Source organism: Poecilia formosa, unplaced genomic scaffold (genome assembly GCF_000485575.1).
Source record: "Poecilia formosa unplaced genomic scaffold, Poecilia_formosa-5.1.2 Scaffold80, whole genome shotgun sequence".
Classification (NCBI taxonomy): Eukaryota; Metazoa; Chordata; class Actinopteri; order Cyprinodontiformes; family Poeciliidae; genus Poecilia; species Poecilia formosa.
Window position 1 is genome coordinate 2,141,134 of NW_006800019.1, and position 22,490 is coordinate 2,163,623.

At 39.8% G+C, this 22,490-nt stretch overlaps 1 protein-coding gene across 4 annotated transcripts; it reads right to left on the reverse strand.

Annotated features, from left to right (window-relative positions):
- Positions 1-408: 408 nt before the first annotated feature.
- Positions 409-22,379, reverse strand: atf7a (activating transcription factor 7a). Of its 4 annotated transcripts, XM_007556696.2 has the most exons (12): positions 22,273-22,379; positions 16,122-16,193; positions 11,079-11,175; positions 9,043-9,155; positions 8,450-8,614; positions 8,161-8,309; positions 5,735-5,828; positions 5,515-5,637; positions 3,917-4,066; positions 3,461-3,649; positions 3,100-3,205; positions 409-2,059 (listed from the first exon to the last, which is right to left on the reverse strand). In XM_007556696.2, the coding sequence occupies exons 2-12, from the start codon at positions 16,167-16,169 to the stop codon at positions 1,824-1,826; spliced, it is 1,470 nt and encodes a 489-aa protein (XP_007556758.1). In that variant the 5' UTR covers positions 16,170-16,193; positions 22,273-22,379; the 3' UTR covers positions 409-1,823. The 4 variants fall into 4 exon arrangements, with proteins under 4 accessions (XP_007556758.1, XP_007556756.1, XP_016529115.1 ...); XM_007556694.2 differs by lacking the exon at positions 22,273-22,379 and having other exon boundaries at positions 16,122-16,438; XM_016673629.1 differs by lacking the exon at positions 22,273-22,379 and having other exon boundaries at positions 409-720; positions 16,122-16,434.
- Positions 22,380-22,490: the final 111 nt, after the last annotated feature.

A 22,490-nucleotide genomic window follows, 5' to 3' on the forward strand; every position in this document is an offset into this window, starting at 1 on the left:
TGCTTTTCAAATATAGTATCTTGCAAATATATGGCCATAGTAGGCAAAAAGGAGAACAGAAGTGCACGAGGACAACAGGAAAAGCGTGTCATTTCTGTGTTTATGGGGGGGCGGGGGAATTATTGGTACTTAGTTGAGTATCTTGGATAGATTTTTAATCAAACCTTTTAGATGTTTCTGTTCTTAAAGCTTTTACTAGAAAATATATTTTCTCCGTTTCTCCACCAGATGACAGACAAGTACAAGTAAAGTATTTCCCCCAATTCTTCATTTTCAAAACAGTAAGTTGCTGACACAGTATAAGAAAACTGTTGAGTTTAGTTTTAGGAAGTTATTTGCAGATTTGCAGGTGATGCGAAATAATTTCTCCAAGTAAAAATTGTTTAGTAATACCAGGGTGTGTTTTTCTTAGACATTTAAGAAGAAATATTAGAGGCACTAATGTGATCTTAAGGCAAAAAAAATAAAAAATAAAATAAAAAATCTTCAGGGGTGTGTGTGTGTGTGACTGTGTCAAAGTGCAAGAAACAAGTAGTGATAGACTAGATTCTGTCACTCTGACACAAAATAACAGTCAGACTACTTCCTGTCTCAGAACAAGTACCAGGTGGTCTTTGGAGACTCAGAGATTATGGCTAAGTTTAGGTTTGGTAAAGAGCACAGCGACTTTAAAAAAGGGTTCATCATACTTCCATCAAGCAGCAAGGATGATCCGCCATCCTGAAAAGTGTGAAAATAACAGTTATACAAAGTCCTGGACCCACACAGAAATGTGATCAGAGTAATTTTATATAAAATTAAAAAGAAAAGAAAAAAAAAAAAAAAAAGGAAAGCAACTTCCAACCTAGCTGAACGGTCGGCCTGATTTTTAAGGAAACATGGCGGACAGCAGAAGATAAATTCCCTTCAGGTTAAAATGAAAATTTTAGGGAAAAAAAAAAACTTGTTTGAAGTTAAAATCTAATCCTTTTTTGGTTTTAGAGACCGATATCGGATGATATGCCAAATCAGATAGCTGCACATACTTTACACCCACTCGGGAAAAGTTACATGCAAACATCACAGCTAACAATGTGTCAAATCTGAAGCAACTACTCATGTTCTTCTGTACATAAGTATACAATCACACACAGTTAAAATATGTCTTAAACATAAAGAGGAGGTAAATGAGGAAAGGTGTTTGGGTCCGTGATCAGATCACATTGATGCAGAACCGTTAGCAGGAAGCTGAAGCTGATCGTCAGAAGTGGGGAAAGTTGTTGCGTCTTTTGAGCTGAAGATGAATGAGATATGCAGCGACGGGCGTGTGGGTTGCGAGCATGGTGATTAATGTCCAGGGGCACGAGGCACTATTCCCAGCTGAAAACAGCATAAAGTCCTGTGTGCTGGATCTGATTTGATCAACAACGTTTATGCAACTCCTGTGGGTTTGAAACTGTGCACATATAGGAAGTTCATAATCACGGCAGATTACGCCACGCACTTTCTCGCAGCCTGGTGAGAGGGTCGTCTTATTCACCGAGGGTGAGGGGAGATGAGCAGGAGGGCAAAGAGGAAGGGATATCGGAGTCCAGCCCCTGTAGTTTATGGCAAAGTTAACAGGAAGCTCTCCCAAAAGTCTCAGTCCGTTCCCAGAAGGCTGCGGCTGCTGCTGCTGCTGAGCTCCAGGCCACAGCTTGATGGCTCCACAGGAGGATCAAAAGAGGAGATGTGGAAAGAGGGTAGCGGGAGATGTGAAATTTGGACCTAAAGGCTGTGGATGATGGGAATCTTTTCTACCCCTGGGTGGCGAGCCAAGCCTGGGCCAGTGGTGGCGCTGCTCATCATCTGCCAGCAGACTGGGACTGTGCAGCCATGATAATGTGCGAGGGTCCACCCTCGACCCTCTGGTGCTGCTGACCCATTCCTGCTAGCACCGACATGGCCATGGCCTCGGCCGCGGCTCTCGTGCTCAGGCCGTTCTGAATCGCAGAGGGGCTGGGAGCCAAAGAGCTGTGCTGAATCACTGGAGCCGGGGACCCTGTAGGCTCAGAGGTTTCCTTTAGGCTCTCTTCTGCAGCTGCAAGGGAGAAAAAAAAAGCAACACAGGACAAACGAGGCTTGAAAACTGTAAGCACTAATTTATGACAAAATGCTGGATATTTGTTATTTGCAACGAAGCAAATATATGTCTGAGATTCTGTCAGAAATTCACCAGAAGTTGTGCGCGCATTGAGGTTTTCCCTGTGAGTTATTAAAAATGTTTCATATTAATTATTTGATATTTTTCACTTTGTTATTAACAAAATTGTGGGGAAAAGAATTAAACATTGTCCTTTGTGTCTTTAGCTATGCACATCTGTGTGGGTGGGACATGTCCATGCTAAACAAAGATTTCATTGGTTACCTTACTTTTGTTTATTTGGTGGCTGCTGCTTTTCCATAAGCTAAATGCGACTGTGCAGTGAAGATGACTAAAAACGAGTCTTTTAAACAGCTAAGTCAGGTCGAAATGTTTGCCAAGAAGAGTAAAAAATGAACCAAATGGCACAGACGCAGAGCCTGAATATGGAAAGTGAAATTGGGTAGGTTTTGTTTTCCTTTTTTATAATTAAGTAACTTGTAACAAATACAATATATAGATGTACATGTGTGCACCTGTGTTGAGTCGTGTGCGTTGGGGTTTGTCAGGTGCATCGTTTTCGTGTGAATCGCTTTCGCGTGTCATATTTGTGTGGGTCAGAAACTGACTGCCAGGGGCGTGTTGAGGAGTTGTTGTTTATGGGCGGCAGGTCCTTTGTGCACATGCGGCTTGTATTTGTGTTATTGCGCATTGGGGATGTGGCTGTGTGGGTCAGGTGCAGTGATGCTCTCTGATAGTATCCTGCAAACATTCAAGGCCTCAAACACGCGCGTCCTCTGTTTCTCTTTTGTTGCCGCTCTCAATAACACTTCAGTCTGTGCTGTCCTCTTCGTATCACAGCACTCCAGCCTTTCGAAACCCATGGGTGAAAAGTCAAATATTGGCCGCGTCAGTTTTTAACGCGTGTGAATAAAGTATCCGTTTATAGGCTGCTTAGTATTTAAACTTATTAATGCCACACATCTTCTGGGCTGTACCTAAGTATGCCGTTTTCTTTTGTAGGGTGGTGACAGGGCAGTCCTTGTGGGCGAGCAGCAGCTGCTTCAAATGTGCCACTTCGTTTCGCAGCAGAGAAACCTCGTTCTGAAATGAAACGGAACAAAAAACATCAAACGTCATGCTTCATTTGTGGGTTATGTTGCATAAGAAAAAAATAAAAAATAAAATGGCACCACTGGAATCCATTATTTGAAACAGCTGAGCATTCATGTATGTATTTTTTTGTTTAAAGGGGTTTTAAACAGATGTACCTGCTCCAAGATTTAAGTCTTGCAGCACTTAAACTTCTGAAAAAGTACAAGCCTTCAGTCCTCTTCCACCCACTCCGAGCCCACTCACCGACAGCGAGACGTTGAGAGAGCTGAGCTCCTCGGCCTTCTTCTCCAGAGAACTGACCCACAGTTTGCGCTTCTGTCTGCAGCGTGATGCCGCCGCCCTATTCCTCTCCAGGAAGCGTTGCCGTCGCTCATCTGGGTCATCGTCTGCCGTCCGCCGTCGACGCCCACCTGTAGGCTGTGCTGGGGATACCTGAGGGAGAGAGATGGCAAGAGGTCAAAAGGAAACAGACAGACAGGCGAGGGGAGCGGAAGAAAGACAAGAAAGAAAAGGGAAGTTTGACTCACAGTTTCAGTATTTAAAACTAAAACACATTCCAGTCATCTCAGTGCTTGGTTGCAAGTTTTGATGACTTCAAAAGATTATTCAGCCTTCACAATCGATCAAGATCAATTTTTATCTCCGTTTTCTTTCAGTTTCAAGTCTATGGAGAACAGCAGCAGGAGCCGACATAAACACCTGAGGTTGTGCAGGCGAAGGCGCGTCCGGATGCTGGACAAGCAGCTGGCTCTGCTCTGCCTTCTGAGGAACCATGGGGCTGCTGCCCATCACCATGGATCCCAAGTTCTGACCCGAAGGGCTCTGCTGCGACAGCGCTGCTTTCAAGCGCTACAGGGGAAAAACAGTTAAAAGAGAGATATCACTGGCAAACACAGGAAGTTGCACTCTCATACCAAGCTGACACTATGAGCAAAGTGGCACTACTGTTGTGAACATGATCAAAACACAGAGGGTATAAAAATGCATGCTTTGAGGTAATAAAATTACTGCAGCAAGTCCATGTTAACTCCAAAACTTCCAGCCACACCAATTTATTTTAAATGGCATTCACCTACAAGATAAAATCTTTACTTACAATCAAGTTGAAATCTACCCTAAAGCAACAGACATAATGCCCCTGATCAGAGTTCTCTGAGCACATCATCGACTTTCTGAGCTGAAAATGATAACAAGGCATAGCAGAACACGGGATGTATTTATTTTATCACAGCCGAACATCAGTGGAAACAAATCAAATGGAAAAAAATCTAAGTAGAAATATACCATTGTGTTACCATTTAACTCAGTGTTGCCATTTATTGTAGTTTGAGTAACGGAGTCAAACTCCAGCTCAGACTTGTGAGGGTGGTTGAACCTCTGTTACTCTAATGAAACCTGAATAATTCAGAGCTTAAGTTAAAATCTGTCAAAAGTCACTTGTTTGCAAAAAGGTTCACCAATCAGCCTGATACTTGTGTGTCCTATGATGTCATTTACCGACATCCCCTAAAAGCAGAAGTAAGACCGAAGGGTGTATTTTATTTTATTTTTTTAAAAAGTATTTTGTGAGATCCTGCAGTGGATAAGCCACTATTCAGCTAGCTTTCTATCATCAGCAAAGAAAAAAAAATAGGATCCCTGGAAAGTCATTTTAAGGCTTTTTTCAAAAATATAACTCAACATAATAACTCACATCCAGCTCCCGTTTTAGACAGTTTGAAGCAAGTTGTTGTTCCCACTGATGTAAAAGGTGAGCTGTGTGATGCAAGTTTATTTATAGGGGGAATAGCAACAATTCTCTGAGGAGTGGATATAAAAAGGTTTGTTTTCTGCATCACACTCATGTGACATGGTGATCTATCTAATCGGGGCTTGGTTCTTGAGGCATTGCATGTCCCTGGGAAAAGTTTCAGATGATGATACTCGATTATTATGATGTTGCACTGTGATCCTCTATTGTCCTGTTGGCAACGAAGCCTGGCCAATAAGGTATAAAAACCTATCAGTCACAACATGCACATTAATCCAACAACAATAACTTTCTGGGCACGAATAAAACAGCCAAAGCTTTTATGGGAACTACTGCTCTTCAAATGAGCTAAAATGCCAAAATAAAGCAGCAGCCTTCACTTTTTCAGCAACTACTGTGGCAATGCATGAAAGGGTTAAATAAGTTACTGCAGTAAAAAGTCATATGATGTACAAAGTAAGGCAAAGCAGACCAAGTCTGGAGGGTAAGGATGCAGACAAGAAAAAGAGATAAAGAGACAGAAATAGAGAGCTAATTTAGTGCTGACCATCTTGGCCTCTGAGTGGATGCTGCTGTAGCCAGAGGGGGAGTTGGAGCCGCTGCTGCTGCCTCCCAGAGGAGGACCAGGGATTCCAGGAATGTTGGGTACCATACACATGGGTCGAGCCAGCTGGAGTCAGACATGATGCATAAATGCACATAAATTAAGACATAACAGACTTATTCCCTCCAACGATGACATTGTACATACTGCTGGTCTGTCTTACATTAATGACAGAGGGTATCTGGACAGGACCGGGGAGCACAGGCACAGCCTGACCAGTGGGAAGCATCATCATTGGGTAATGGCTAGTTGGTGAACTATTAAGAGACAACAAGAGGGGAAAAAAAGGAGACGTTTGCATGAATTGCTTTTAATGTGCAGTCATCCTTTTAAGCAGAAGTATTAACCCTTGTATCATATTGAGGGAACTCTTAAAGGTCAAACATAACTAGACAAAACATAAAAGACAAAAAAAACCCGTCATTCCTTAAACAAGCTGGCACTCTGGGTTTTTCAGTACATTTGTGAAGTACTCTGAAAACAGCACACACATGAGCAAATTGCAACAGACTTACAATAAGAAAGCACCAATGGACAATTCAGAAGTGGTTTTCTAAAATGTTTCCTGTCATCAGTGTTCAACACAGTTTATCTGTGTTTATCTCTGGTTATCCACAACTAACCAGAGGTTAAAAATAATTAACAAAAACAGTCAGATATGCAGATTAGACTGAAACTGAAATTAAAATCTGTAGATAACATTTAGAGGAGATAACTTTAAAAAAGCTCTTTTTAATGAATTTTATAAACTTAACTAAAAAGTGACCAACTCCCTATGGTTATTGCTGGGTGTAGTCTGGATCAAGGCTGATCCAGACTACTTTCTTGTTTAGTAAAATATTACATCCTTAGTTCATTGTTAAGCATGTAGAAACATTTTCTACGATATATTTTTGTTATTTTAGTTTTTTTTAATTATATGTTTGTTTATCTGGGTACCTGCTTCATTAGGAAACACTGAGTCTTTTCAATAGTTTGTGGTTAAAGTAGCGATTTATATTTTCTAGGAAATACACAAAAATACTGCAGCTTTAGTAGTAATAAGAAGCTAAAAACAACTCTTTAACTCAGGGATTCGACACATTTTATATTGAAAAACTCCCAGACTTTTCCTCATTAAGTGTCCCAAAGTTTTCAGTTCCTACGCAGTATTTTATAGAACATATAGAACTACCCAATTTAAAAAAAAAAACTAATAACGACTAACAAAGGAGGGCACAAGGCAGGAAGAAATAATACAAGAAAAGAAGGGAGGCTGGACACAATAAAAGGAAGGATAGGAAGCAGGTTGGAAGGAAGGCAACAACATTTAGACAAAGGAGGGAATAAAGTCTGGAAATATAAATGCATTTCCAGATTTTTTTCCCATGCTTATCAGAATAAATGTAAATCAAAAATGCCTAAATTATCTAGAGTATGCAGGAAAACCCTGTTAATCATTTTGTCTTTATTTTAAAATCGTAAAACCCTGATATGACTGACTCTGGCTCAGTCAGCAAAGTAGTCAGGATGTAATCAGAAAGCTGAGGGACGGAGCCCAGCCACACATCCATGTGCCCCTGAGCAAGGCACTCGATAACAAATTGCTGACCAATCAGCATATCAGTGGATGAATGCAGCTCTGATAAAAAGCACTTTGAGTGGTCAGTATGACTATACGAGTTCAGTCCATTGATCATTTTTACGCTCTTTTAAACAAGCTGTGATGTTTCTGACCCCAAAATAATAATCATCACTTGTGTCTCACAGCTGGAAGGCTGAGAAAAATATACCGGATGCTCTTCTTCTGTTATTTTATACAATGCTTGGACAAAAAAACGTTGCCACAAAAAAAAACCCATCACACACCAATATTACTTTATACGGCCTTCAGCTTTGATTATGCTATTTTCTGTGGCATTGTTTTAAACAAGCTTCTGCAAAGTCACAAGATTTATTTCCATCCAGTGTTGCATACATTTTTCACCAGTCGTGCATTGACAACGGGAGTAGAGTTTATCAGGCCTAAAAGTAAAAAAAAAAAAAAACGAACCCGGCTCAAGGCCATAAACATTGTGTCCGAAGGCGATCCAATGGACTAATCAACTCTAGTTAGAGGCCAGAAGAAAACCCGCCAGGAGAGAAAAACATCACAACTACCAGTTTAAAGCCCTTCCAGTTCTCCGACTTTGCACTCAGCTGGTGGAGAAGAGCTGAATGCTCTTCTCCACCAGCTGAGAAGAGCCCTTTTAGCCACTTTTAGCTTTTGTTTAACATCTTCCATCTCCAATTTGATGCTAATTGTAACTGCAGACTCGACCCTTCTTAACAGACGAGCATCTATTTCCACTAACATGGGCTACGTTTTTCAACATGCTTAAGAAATGAGCAGTTACTCATTGCATCAATTTGGGTTATACAGCTTGATGCCAGCTAAAAGATAACTGGATATCCAGTAGAAGGCTCATACTCATTTGCTTAGTGAAATCCCGGTAGCAGTGCAGTGCAACAACCACCAGCTAAAATCAGCATCAGCAAGTCCAAGTTGGATATCATCAAATTATCATTGGTATATTTTTAGTGAACTGCAGACGGCTGAAAATTACTCACCCCAAGGTGCGATTTGAAGGCGGAGCCTGTGTGATGACGGAGGTGGGTGACGGCATGGTGGGGTGAAGGGCATCGAAGCCCAAGTGTAGTGGAAGAGAACCTGGGCGGACAATAGTTGGAGTTGGAGCTGAACTCCTTGGTGGTGTGTCCTAAGAGAGAAACGATTCAATATATTTCTAACAGGATTTTACAGAAAATGGAATTAATACATTTAGAACTGAATGTTGTAGAGCCAAAGCGGCAGTGATAAATTAGTTTGTTGTTTTTTTTTATTTTTTATCCTTCACACCTTTCCTCTAACCACTGGCTCCTGGTTGCTGTCCGACTTCCCAGATATCGATTCAGGGCTTTCTGGAGGCGAGGAGTCGACTTCCACAGGTGACTCCCGCTTCACCTTCACATCTGACGGCGTCTGCAGGCTCATGTCTAAAGCCACAGAGTTGGCTGTAGGAAGCTATAATGTGACAAAGAAAAGAAAAAAAACAACAACAAAAAAAAAACTCAGAATAATAAAGCATTAAAAAGGGAAGTTGGCATTTATTATACAAATCTGCTCGTCACAGTGAGCTTCATGAAAATCCATATTCAGTGCAATGAACAACCAATGCATCGACTGAGAACTATACTTGCAAACTTCTGCAATAACTGAAATTCTAATGATGCAGAAAAAAAAAAACTGTGCAACACAGGAATTTCAAACTGTAGTTTTTGATTAAATCAGCAACTGAGTTCGAAAGAGGGAAGTAAAGATGAGGGTTTTTTTTAGTACACTGGAGTATGTAGGAAATTTCCCCAGTCTGAACATAACGATGCATGCAGAGATGAACATTAGCGCAACAGAAAAAAGCAGTCATGGATGTCCTCCCAATTTCGATTTCTTACAGAGTTCTTCGCCTTCTTGTCTTCGTCATCTTGTTCGAAGGAGCTGGCGAGTTCGTTAAACAGACCGACTTCTTCGCAGTTCTTAAGAAAACGAGTGGGGGTAGGCGTTTGATCTGGGAAAGAGCAACGACAACGAAGGAAATGACTTAAAACAATATCACACTTGGTTAACTCCTAGCAGCTACGATAAAGACATTTTTGAGTTTTGTTTTCTTTTTTTTTTTTTCAATAATTTTGCAAAGGTCTTGCATCACTACTCATTTCTTTATTTTATTTTTTTAAAGTGCATAATTTCCAGTTCAGTATTTCAACATCATGCAGAACTTTTTTTTTTAAACCTGCTTTATTTTCATCTGTGGCTCAGACACAAAAACAACCTTTTTTTTTTTTTTTAGATAAAACACCTTAAACTGCATCACTACATGACTTGATCAGATCTTATTTTTTTATTTTAACTTAACTGGTAAATGGACTGAATACATAAAGAACTATTCTAGTCGTATTAATGAGAACACGTGGCAGAGGACAAAATAGGAATCAAACCCACAACTTCTGGATTGCAACACCACTACTCTACCCACAGAGCCAAAAAACTCTTCAGCTGACAAACATTTTATCTGTGAATCATTGGCAGGATTACACAATATAGAGGACAGTCAACATGCTCCCTTGTGTTCCTCTCAGTCCCTTATTGTGTCCATGTATAAAAATAAAAAACATTAAACTAATAAACTAATAAATAAACTCCATCACGTTGAAAATAAGCAACAATAACTAGCTACAGTAAGAAAAACATATTCTATTTTAATTAAAAGCAATTGCAAAAGTTAAAAACTAACGTAGACATTAAAGTGTGTAATATTTTTACTGAAAGCTATACCATCAGAATCTCATTCTGACCCTTTCTTACATACACTGCACAGGTAGGCAACATTCTCGCCAAACTGATTAATATTTTTGAGTAACTTTATTGGTTCAAAGTCAGCTTTAAGTGCAGATTGTGAAGAAATAGGAACAAACTATCTTTACTAGTGCCTTCTTTTATTAAAAAAAAATTGACAAAAACAACATTTATAGCTGATTCTTTGACAAGTGAACTGAAGACTAGGGCTGCATGACACCAGGAAAGCATGTACAATATGACAAGCAATAAATAAGAAAATCCTTTAGTACGCAGCATTAATGTCATTCTGCTTTGGGTTTAATAAAATTGTAGGCCCAGACAGTGAAAAGCATGGCATTTCTGTGGGTTAACTAATATATATTGCAAGCTAAATAGATTTGCAATAATAATAATAATAATAATAATAATAATAATGTACACACTGACATTACGATGAAGATAAATCTGTGACATGTTGTGCATGCCTGTCACAATAATGAATTCCTTGAGTTTAGGAGCCTTTTCATGTTAAATTTATATACAGGCTAGTGGAGAGATTTGATCTAGTCTTAAAACTGAAATCAGGATATGTTGTACTTATAACGAAGATGCTAAAACTGAATAAAAAAAAAACAATTCTCTCCAGCCTTTTGGCTATTCATCTATTCTTCAATACAGTCTAAAAACTCACAAAAAATATTGCTATAAAAATAAACTTGTTCCCTATTATAATAACATTAAATCACATTTTGAAAGGTAATCACAGCACTGATTGGTCATGGCAGCATTGGGAGGGGGAAATAGCTCAATCAGTAAAAGCAACAATCCCAATCAAACCATCAGTTTTTGTCTTGGTAAAAATCTTATTAGAGCTTATTGCCATTACTGCAGTATGACTATTTCTTATGACATTTCACAGGACAACATCAAATGACACAATGCTTGTTCATCTGTAATGGCTAGTTGCAAATAATAATCTAAAAAAATGGTCAGAAGCCACATTAAGAATTTAAAAAAAAAGACCTTCAGAAGCCATAAAGTCCACTGTAAATGATAAAAAAAAGAAAGTTCTGGCTTCTGGGAAGCAGAATATAAAAACTAAGGGAAGAGTAATGGCTTTATAACAATACTGTATGCTATACAAAAAATGTACCTGCAATTATAACAGAGTCGGTCCTGGCTGGTCCAAACTTCAGTGTCATCTCATGCTTGTGTTTGTGCACAGCTAAGTGGTCCTCATTGGTAAACCTCTGCAGCAAGGGAACAAGAAGAAGGGGAAGAAACACGAGAATATTACGTGAATAAGCCAGCAGATAATTGTAACTGTTACCTAAGGAGGCAGCCCGTATTACTGTAATCCAGAAATCAAATTGCAATAATCACACACAGATGTAGCACATCATATGCAGGCAATTGAGCAAAAATTATGAGGGAAAACCCACAAAGAACACCAAATCTTTGGTATAAAGTTTCTTGCAAGTACAGGCCAATAATAGCTTGAAGACATGGGCTCACATAACCTTACATAGATGAAACTACCGGACAAAGATAAAAGATCAGCGTGGATTAGAGCTGAAATTGTTTCAAATGAATTTAATGGCGTAAAAATGCAGGGAGTGAACGTTTAAGTTAACTCGATGTCACCAACGTTCACGTGCAAGGCTTAGGGATAATGTAAACTATGACTGGCCCTTCAATATTGGATTACCTCCTATCAGGTATCACATTAGCAGCTACGGGAGCTCCACTGCAGGACACAAATCAGACATATAGACGAAGGGACGGCCGGCGTCCTGTGAGACACGGAGCGTCTTCTGTTGAGATGTGGCAATGTGATTCACTCTGAGACGTAGGAGGAATAATCTTGGCTCTCGCACCAGCCTATTCACTATTCACTGCAGCCTATTTTAGGGCACTGCGTTACAGTTGCGACTTCAGTCAAGAGAGCGCAGTGGAAACACAGTTGAGTGTCAGGAGCCTTATTTTTAGCCCGACTAAAAAGCATCACCAATACATGTCTCATCCGTCTCTGTCCTCTGAACGAGACAACTACATTTTGTGGGAGAAACTATCTCCAGGTAATCTCCGTGCCAAAGATAATGGAGGCTAGGATTACCTTCCTGAGGCAATAAATACTGGGCACCAATTCAGGGTGTTTGTTGTTGTTGTTGTTGTTGTTGTGGTTAACTTGGTGAGAGGAAAACCTTGGCCAAAGCCAAAAGTCAATCACCCTTGTTCTATTACGGGCAGGATTCAGATTTTCCTGGTAGACAACTGTTGCACGTAAAGGGCAGCAGTAAAACGGCATTTGGACATTAAGATCACGTACCGTTAAGGGTGTTATATGTCCAATGCACATAAAAACCACGACAGCAATTGGCCTAAAAGCTCATAAAATGTAAAATTTAGTTTTTAAAAACAAACAGCTTGCCGCAGGGCTTCTGGCTTGTGGAGACCTCATTCTCACAAAACGAGGGGATGTTGAAATATGTCCTGTTCATGCTGAACGTGAACTCAGCTCTCAGCTTTTGATTCCACTCATTATCACATCACGTCCAATAACGGGTGGGTGTTCTGGGCTCTGCCTTGAAATAGTTTTCTTCATCTCTGAGCAATTCTTGTCATTTGGCTGCCTGCCTCTACTTCTATTTCTTGTTGCGCCACAAGGCGCCATTTACTGATCACATTTGGGTAACATCGCTGCTGGACCTTCAGATGATATTCAATTATCCATTTCTTGTAAACACAGAGATGCCTCCAAGTTGCATAATGTTACACCTGTTGTACATCTGACAGATTGTTGGCGGTGAAGCCTCTTGGTCCATTAGGCTTATTTGTTAAAGTTTCTGGATGTTTCTGTCAAGTATCTGGTTACGATATGTTTTTAGCCTCTAAAAATGTATCGTCTCTTACTCTAAACTGATAATTATGCAAGCTATTTTCCCTTCATGACTACTCCAGTTTATTATTAAATGTTGTAACAAGAGATACTTGGACAATCTGCAAGTTGATCCAAATGCTTCTGGAAGGCTTTTGTTCTTGTAGGGGCTCACATACATCACAACTGTTAAGTCACTTGCTCTGGATTCCCAGTCACTACTTCTTGCAATTAAAGGTCTCAATTCTGACTTTTAGAGATGTTCAGGGACAAGCACAATAATTCATAATGAGTCCATTTATTTCTAGTGTCCGATTTCTTTTTTCAGCCAGACACTGCATTGCTTTAATAATTAATTCAACAGGGGATGTCCACATCCAACAAAAAAGGTGGAACCTGGCCCCAACGATAACGTTTTAAAAAGATCAGTGTCACCGATTTGACAAACTTTTAACATCTGCTACTGGCGTACAGTCAATGTTTCACCGCAAGTTTGATTGAAAATTTCTAGATTTTTTTTTAGCATAAATATTATTGTTATATTTTCAAAGGGATACTTGAAATGTGGGGTCAGGTTTCGAACGTGTTCATCCTCCAAAAACCATTAAAATAAAACAAATGATGTTCAAAGATGGAAAAAAAACAAACAAACAGGAAAAACACATCTTTAAGAATAAGAAAAAATATTTTACATTTTCCTCAAATCACAACCCTAATTATAGGGTTGAAGACTTATCTAATGAAGCCTGTTAGTTTTATCTTAAGAAAAGAGCCGTCTATTCCCTGCACAACCTCAGTGAGCTTGATCTTAGAGACAGACTCATGGTTGGACAAATCCTCCTTTGGGATTTTCTGGTACAGAGCAAATTTCACAGTCCCATCAATAATGACAAATTGTCCAGATGCAAAGCAGACAAAAACTACACAATGCCCCCCATGTTTCACTGTTGTTGTCAATGTTTTTACATAAATATCTTGTTGGTTCTATGTCTAATGTAACCAGACAAAGCAACAAAAATATCTGTGTGTCATTTTGCCCTCTTTCTAATAGCTGAGTATTAAATGCTAAGCATCACATGAGCGGTTGTGGAAGTCTGAAACATTGGGAATATGGCATGTAGGACCAGAAAAGAGCTTTTTGATCAACTGTAGTCAAAACTACAAAAACTGTCTATGAGGAAGACTAAAAGAGAAAACCGAATGATGCCACAAGTCCTGATGCTAGTTGTGCTACAGAGCCAAGACTACAAAGCAGAGTAGCACCACAACCCCAGCGCAGCATCTCCAAGACTAACTGCTGTTTGAGAGAGACTAAACAGCGTAATGACACTCTTGTATCTGAAACACTGAAGAATGGCATGAACTAACCCTATATGTTTAAGTGTTAGAAGCATATTCCGCCTGTCTTAGTTCCCCGATAAGGATACGTTTCCTCCTGCAACTACATATCAGCTGCGTCCATCTACAGGCAGAGAAACGTCCAGCGGCAAGTAGGTATGAAAAGGTAACGGGGAAAAAACTATCAGTTCAGGTCACATCTGATCATTAAGTGTCATCTTCCATGCTGTTTAGACAGCAACGCTTTAAAACAGTTACTGTCTAAATGACTTCCACATTTTAGCCCAATTAGTACAATAAAAACATTTTCAAAGTCCAATTGGTTGGATTTTTCTCATTTTCATAAGAACTCTATGAATTCAAAAAAGGTTTATGCCGTATCAAAACGAGTGCTTTTTCAGTATCGTTTGACAGGTCACCTTTCAATATAGTAGAACTGAACCAAAGCATCATTAATCTGGGTTTTATTTTACACTTGGATAGCTTGTTTTCCTTATGAGAGAAACTTATTATTATTCATGATCAGAAATATTTAGGGGTGACAAAAAAAAGACATGCAAGGGGTCATTTATTTTGTTTAGATGTCAAACAGAGATTTTCTATTGACCAACACGTCACGCTAAATGACTAATTCATAGCAGGACCAAACGTGTTGAGGCATTCCTAAATATAACAGCACCAAAATTAACAAAAAGTTGCCAAATAAAACAAAACAAAAAAATGAGACGTACCTCTACGCCTACACTCGACAAATTCCAAAAGATGACGGATATGGTGGATTAGATATTAACTTGATATAAATCACTCAAATCCTGGCGAAAACTTTGCAACCGCAAACCAATAATGGGCTTTGTTTTGACACATGGCCCTGAAAAGTTGCAAAAAGACAATGTTTTTGAAGCTAGATCTGCTTACATTCCACAGGGAGAGGTGATGAGGTGATATTGTAAATGTGTCACAGTGTTTGACACCACAACACAACTCCAGACATGTTTAGTTTGACACTCAAACGAAACTGCTGGCAGAGCCACATCTGCGGACCTGCACTGTCATCAACACGGCTTTGCCTTGAGAAGCTGCCACGATCCTGTTTTAACTGTTCTTCTAAATTAATAACGCCATTAATTAAATACGAACTGATTTACATTGGTAACATTTGTCAGGGAAAAGACATGTGTCCCTTGTGTATCCATGATACACGACAACAAAGGCAAACAAATGACTTATTTATCGTTTGGTTTGTATGACTTCTGTTTGAGCTACGTTCACATTTGCAACAGATAACTATTAATCTAGAGAATGAAAAAGCCTTGTACGACTTAAATCTTTTAGCAGCTACATGTGCATTTTCTTCAGACACAGGAAGGCTTAATTAAATACAGAGTCTGAGGATTATCGCACCCAAGAGAACACAGCAGTTAAATGATCAGACATGATGTTTCCTGTGTTAAACAATTACAAGTTCGATGACAAAGTTTGTATCATTTCTTATTCCTCCTTCGATATTAAGCCAAAGCCGCAGCCGAACACCGTGTAAGCTGCATGTGAGTGTACTACTGGCAGTCAGCTGAGTCACTGCCTCGGCTCAAAACTGTGTCTGCAGGCGCTCAGCAGTGACAGGTTGAAACAATAACTGCGCTCTGATTGCTCACTGGAGCTTGGAGTGAGTCACGGCTGGAGGAGACAGCGTTGTCCCACCAGAGCGTGCAAGGTAGAATGTTACGAACGTGTTGCTCATTAAACGTGTTGCATAAATCACAGACAGTTTGCTTATGTTGGCGCTTCAGGAGAAACGCCAAACTCCAATCAAAGGAAGCGTCTCTTCCCAAGCATCAATCTGTTCCAGCTTTAAATTATAAAACAAGTACAACATTTTCAGCCCAACGGTGACAATTAAATATGGAAGAGCAGAAACGGGTAGAGAGACACAAATAAGAAAGGAGGTGGGGGGAAATTTTTTTTTTTTTTAAAAAGTCTTACCTGTCCACAGCCGGGAGCGTTACACACAAAAGGTCTGTCGTCCCCCATTTTTGCAAAGAGCTTGCAATGAAACTGTGAGAGAGAAGAAGAGAACATTGCAGCGAGCTTTTATGGATCTCAGAGCTGGCAAATCCCGAAAACAACAAAACGGGGATGCTGCGGCTTGTAGACTTCAGTCTGAGCAGGAAGCCGAGCGCTATTCAAAAATAACCCTGGCACGGAGGAAAACATGCACAGAGGCAGCGAGGAGAAGTTTCCCTGGTGATATTTCCTTCACGCACAGGGGCTTGTGGCTGGCCAATGAGGAGCTGCTTACAGTCAGGAGCGACAGCCGGCGTTTACACAAACACAGCTCCCTCCCCTGCTACCTTTTGCTCAACCTCGCCTAAGTTCACTTCCAAGCCCTTGTTCTCTCATGACCACTCCCTCCGTTTACCTCTCCAGCACCGTCGAACCAGGATTCAGCATCTCCTGCTCCAACTCAGCCGTCTGTCTTAGGCTGTTAGTTTTTAAAAACTTACTTATGAATTTATAGCAAAAGTGTATAAGCTTAGAGAGAGTAGGAACACTCTCACGGATTAAATTGTTACCGATTGTATTTGCTCTCAGTCGTTTTTGCTAAAAGACAATAATGGAAAAACTCACACAATAGATTCCTCTTTTTTTATGTTACTTGACATGTTGAAGTAGCACGAGACAAATATTAGTTATTTGCTTAATATTGTTGTATAGAGGTATGTAATGTAGTAAAAGCAAGACTGCTCCAATTAATTCTCATTTTTCCCTGATTACCAGGTCACAAATAATAAAACAAAAAATGTGATTTTCTTTTTCTCCCCATTGATTAAACACAGAAAACTCTCACATGTGTTGCTCTATAAAACAACACAAATCAGCAGCTGCAGTATGCAACTTTTATAATACAATATGTTGTTTTTTTGCACTTTTTAGTTATAATTGGAAGAAAAAGGCACAATAATGTTTAGGTTTTGCACAAACTTATTTCAAGGTTGCACAACATTTACTGCCCGTTTTTAAATTTTTTGTAATACAATCAAAAACAGAAGAAAATCTGAACATTTATGAATTGAAATCAATAATTATGCACCTCAGATTCAACTCCATCTTGTTTCTATGTTATATTGTTATTAAAATACAAAAGTGCATTTTGACATTTATTCTGGATATCAAGTCTGTGCAACCTTTGTTTTAGCTTTATGAAAATATTAGTCAAGTCAAGTATAACCAAGACCTTTACTTTCCTCCAGCTGAAAAAAAAAGCTTAACAAAACAATGCTTTAATGCTGGTAATGTAAAATTTGTTCAGATTTAGTGATTGAATAAAATGCACTAAATTAAAATAAATTGCACACTGAATAAAATAAAATAAAATTTCCAAATGACATTATATTTCGAGGTCATGTGTATAAACTCATTTCAGGATATCCTACTATCACATCCTAAATCATTTGTAAACACAGCAAAAATTGGCACATAAGTGGATGCTTGAATCCGCAGGAAACACCACAACTTTCCACAGCTCTCAAAATAATCACTTCATCCTGCTCCTTCTGAGTGGATGCTCTTGTAAAGAGTTAAATATGCACAAGCTCCCGTTTGGTTTCTCCTCTTGTAATGCCAAGCTAAAACTGAGCGCGGCCGGCTGCTACTTCTATCAGCAACTCCACCCTGTGCCGCCCTGCACAGCTGGACAAAACTCCTCGTGAAGAGAAACTGGAAAAGTTAAGTGAAAAAAACATTCGAGATAAATCAGGGGGGATACGGGAGGGGAGAGGGCCGGCGGCAGACATGAATGTTTCAGCATTCTCAGCTGGCACAAAGTGACGTCTGGCTGCTATTATGCAATCCCGTCCCACTGACAAAGCAGCTGCCACCAATATATAGTATGGTTTTATGTATTAAACCACAGGCAAACAGTCAGAATATGTACAAACCACAAGTTTGTAATACAGATGCAAATATCCCTGCTAAGTTTAAACCTAAATGATCTCGGCTAAGCCGGGCCTCTTCTCCGGGTTTCTGTTTGAATCTGACACCCAAATAGTTGAAAAGGGAAGAATATTGAATCAAATTTCATTCCTTTAATATCACCGAGGCACTGACCACATAAACTCTTGTTGTACCTAATATATGGGTGAACCGCGTTGCCAAACGTTCTTGCATGGGACATATTATTCATTACTTTGGCCAGGAATAAATGTCTGAAAGTTTTCCCAGTGTTGAAGTCAGTAAATTTTCCTCCTCCTTCCCCCCGCCATCTCTCGCTCTGCTGAGGACAGCTGCCCTTGAGCCAACACATGATTACTGAAGCCTTGTGCTGGAAGACGTGCGCCGAACATGCAACGGGCCTTTTCTTCTCAAGAGGCAAAAATAAGCTGCATTACATTTGCAAGCACCAGCTGTTCCTCTGTGGACAAAAAGACAGAAGACTCTGGTTTGCTGGAGGACGGACAGAGGCAACAGGTCGGTGAAGGGGGGCCTCGCAAACTGCCTCCAATTTACCGAGTCTATTTGTGCAGGGATTCGTCTGCAAACGAGATACTCCATCGAGCTCGTTATACCGAGGGTGTGGACTGAGTGGAGAACCAGACACATCTGGCGTCAGGAGTGGGAACAGATTTTTAGAGTTTACATCTTACTAAAGACATGCTAGACATTAACTTGGCTGACTGGCACCAGAGCTAAAACGTGGGATTTGATTTTGTGGAAAGTCCTTCATAAATCGCAAATGACAAAAGCGGAAAATACCGTTTGTTGTGGGAGCTGCCTTGATGAAAATTTAGGCCCGATTAAAGCACTTTTTCAGTGCAACGCTGCAATTTGAAATTATTTATTTATTTTTTTTATTAAGTCAGAGCCCTAAAAACTGATGCAATATATGTGCCTCTGCGTAATTCCTGTGCATACAACAATAAATGCTGCAGTAAATGCATCTTTCCTCGCTGAGGAAACTCTGGAAGTAATCTTAAGAGTTAAGACAATCAATCACTCTCCTAGTTACTGCGGTGCCGATGCACGTCGTCGATATTCAATACACTCCACCTGTTTTTGCCTCCTTTCAGCCAAGGTGACATGGAAGCACTCAAAGGGTCCGGATTCCTCTCCTTCTCATTGAGCCACTGCCATCACCCCCCGCCACCTTCCTCCCAACAACCCCACACAACTTTGGGTTTCTCCAACTCAGCAGGTGTAGGGGAACAAGTCTCAGCTATAATCAGCCACAGCCAGGCAGTGTTTGACGCTGCCTGCTAGGAAACTGACTAAACAAACTGTATTAATAGCTCCTGCTGCAGCCATGACGCGAGACTCTGAAGCTTAAACTGCTAGAGGACAGGGGAGACCCCACCAAGCAAATAAGGAGGTAAAGAAAGACAGAAGGGAAAACAGAAATAAGTTGCAAGGCTTGGCAGAAGTAGTCGCACCTGGCAAACTTTTTCACATTACAACCACAAACTTCGTCCGTTTTATTGAGTTTAACGTTGTGTACTCTTATGCGCTTCATAAAAGTAGAACATGGTTGTGAAGTGGAAGGAAAACTACACATGGGTTTTTAACAAAAATCTGAAAAGTGTGGCATAGCACCTGAACACAATTCAGTAAATGGAGTCCATCTGTGTGTAATTCAATTTAAAAATACATTTTTGGAGCAGTGTTAGGATACACAAATACATTTCTCAACCTTTGAGCATCTCAATCCATCATCATCATGACACAGCAAACATGGTTGAGGAATGAAGAGCTCAAAATGTCCTAATTTTCAAACTTTGCAAATTTCCAGAATGTATTCATTTTGTCTGAGAGCCTGAGCTGTTTTACATAGAAAATGGGCAAAAAAATAAAAAAATAAATCAGTTTATGTATGCAGAGCAGGAGGAGACAATCCTAAATCCCTGCAGCTGTAATTGCAGCTTAAGGCAGTTCCACAAACACCTGGACATATATGTACACCACACTTTTCAGATTTGTTTTTTTTTCCTGAAACATTTTACAAAACAATATAATTTCCTTGCATTTCACAATCACTTAGTGTTGATCTATCACATAATACTCAAATAACACTGAAGTCTGTGGCCTTAATGTGACAAAATTTGAAAACTGTAAAATGGGTAAAAATACTTTTACAAGGCATTTTAAGTACAGCAACATGGATTTGTATCAGATCACAGATGATACTAGAGATCTGGATGGTGGTTGGCTGAGTCCAGCAGCCAGTATTTATTTATGTCAGCAATGGGAACACAAGATTTAGTAAATGGAACAAACGTAACCTTAAACCCATATCTTCATGGCTAAGAAAAATTGAAATCTATGCCAAGCCCTCGGGACAGTGCAAAATAAAGGCATGGTAATATTCTAAAACAGAAGCAGCGACAATTAAACTTTGCTGTTATTGTTGTGCAATTTTATGTCTAATGATTTTTTTTTTTATTAAAATTATGCATTGCATTTATAAATTTTTTTTAGCTTTCTGGTCTGTACTTGGATGTGGGTAGTAACTTGTTAAAACTAATAAGTAAAAAAAAAAAAAAAAAAAAAAAACTTTTAGGGCTGCTTTTCCTGCAGTGCACTTTTTACTTTTACTTGAGTAAAACCTCTGGCTACTCTCTGTGAGTATCTTCACTGAATGAAGAGTGAACACCTTTTAACCAAAAATGTTCCAGAACCAAACACAAGCCTACAGTTTAAATGCTGAAGTGATTGAGTTTGTACACAAGCGTTGCTGCTCAAATGATATGTATGCAGTGCCTGGCCTTTTATGTATGCTACTTGCAGTAGATATTAGCTTCATCAATTTTATGCAGAAAAAAATTTTGGTAAAGTGCTTGAATTTGTTTTTTTGTAATTGTTTAGTTTTTGTTAAACTTTATATTTTCTGTCTTGCAACATAATTTTTAAATAATAAATTAGATGTTCTGATCAGATCATCAGTATTTAACCTTCTTTAAAAAAAAACACTTTTTTTGCATGGCTGCATTTTACTTTTACTTAAAATATTGTTACTCTACTTTTGATTGCAGTTTTCGGGTACTCTACCCACATCTCCACTCTATATTCTTGGACTTTCCTTCTTTGTTGCACAAAGCTTAAAATGCATGCTTTTTTTCTGAGAGTGAGTCAAATTTTGCGAAGTTTAAGAAACTGCGGGGTTTTTTCCCTCAGTGCAACACCTCTAAGTGATGGAATGAGGTACAACTGTGCCAAAAACATGACCTACATTCCTAGCTGAGGTGTTGACATGCGTGGGGACACGGATCGTCGGGCGTCCGACAGTTCAAATTGCATTGCTGTGGATGTCACTGCATCCTGAGACGTTCAGTTCTTTTGAGGTTCCTCTTGCAGACGCAAATTGCTGTCAGAATTACAATTCACGGATAGTGCGATATTTTTATGCTGAGATCCGGGCTTGCAAAAGTCGAAAAGGTCAAGATGAATTCCAAAGGACCCACTCAAACTTTAGTTCCCTCTTCCAGACAGCGCTGACTCTCTTAAAAAAAGTTTCTCTCTTTTAGCCTCCATTACCTTCTTGGCTCACCGCTTTAGCCCCGCCTTTTCCCGTAACCAAACCGCCTATTCTGTACAGCAATTGGTCACCAGCGTGTCAGTCATACGCATCTCATTCGCACATTGCTTTCGGAGCCTGTCAATAACAACGACGAGCCAAGTCTTATTGGTCCAAAGCTTCGTATCAACTTTTTTGTGCGCTCGCAAAAAAGAAACCTAATGGCTAGCTGCTGTGGCTAGCGTCGCCAACAGGCCGAGCGCACATTGAAAATGAGTGATAACAACGATACTAACATTTTCCGTTCTGACAACAAACACACACCAACACAAACGTAACTACGCCAAAAGTCAAACTGTGCATTTTAAAAAGGCATTAAAGAGGATGAACCCCCCGCCCCCGAGTAGCAGTTAGTTGGTTAGCGGAATGACACTTGAGTGCAAAGCAGCGAGACTGTTGGTCCGAATGAGACGCTGAAGCTGCGACTAACAGTTCTGACAGTTACATAAACATGAACACATGTCCACAACAAGCACCGAAATGAGTCGGAGCGACAGAAAGTGTGTCACATGTAAGAGAAGTATACATAACTTTAATGAATTTAAAAGTTTGAAGTGTTTATAAACTCACCCTGGCGCCCCTCTCTCTCTCTCTCTCTCTCTCTCTCTCTCTGATTCCCCTCTCCTCTCCTCTCTCTTGGAATTTGACACTCCCCTCGACAGAAAGTTATCGCGAGAATTCATGCGAGTGGTAATCACGCATTCAGAAAATGCTGCCTGATAAGCTTGCTTTTATCCGACAAGAGACTTTCTAGAGACATAGCAAAAATGCTATTTGGCTAAAATACC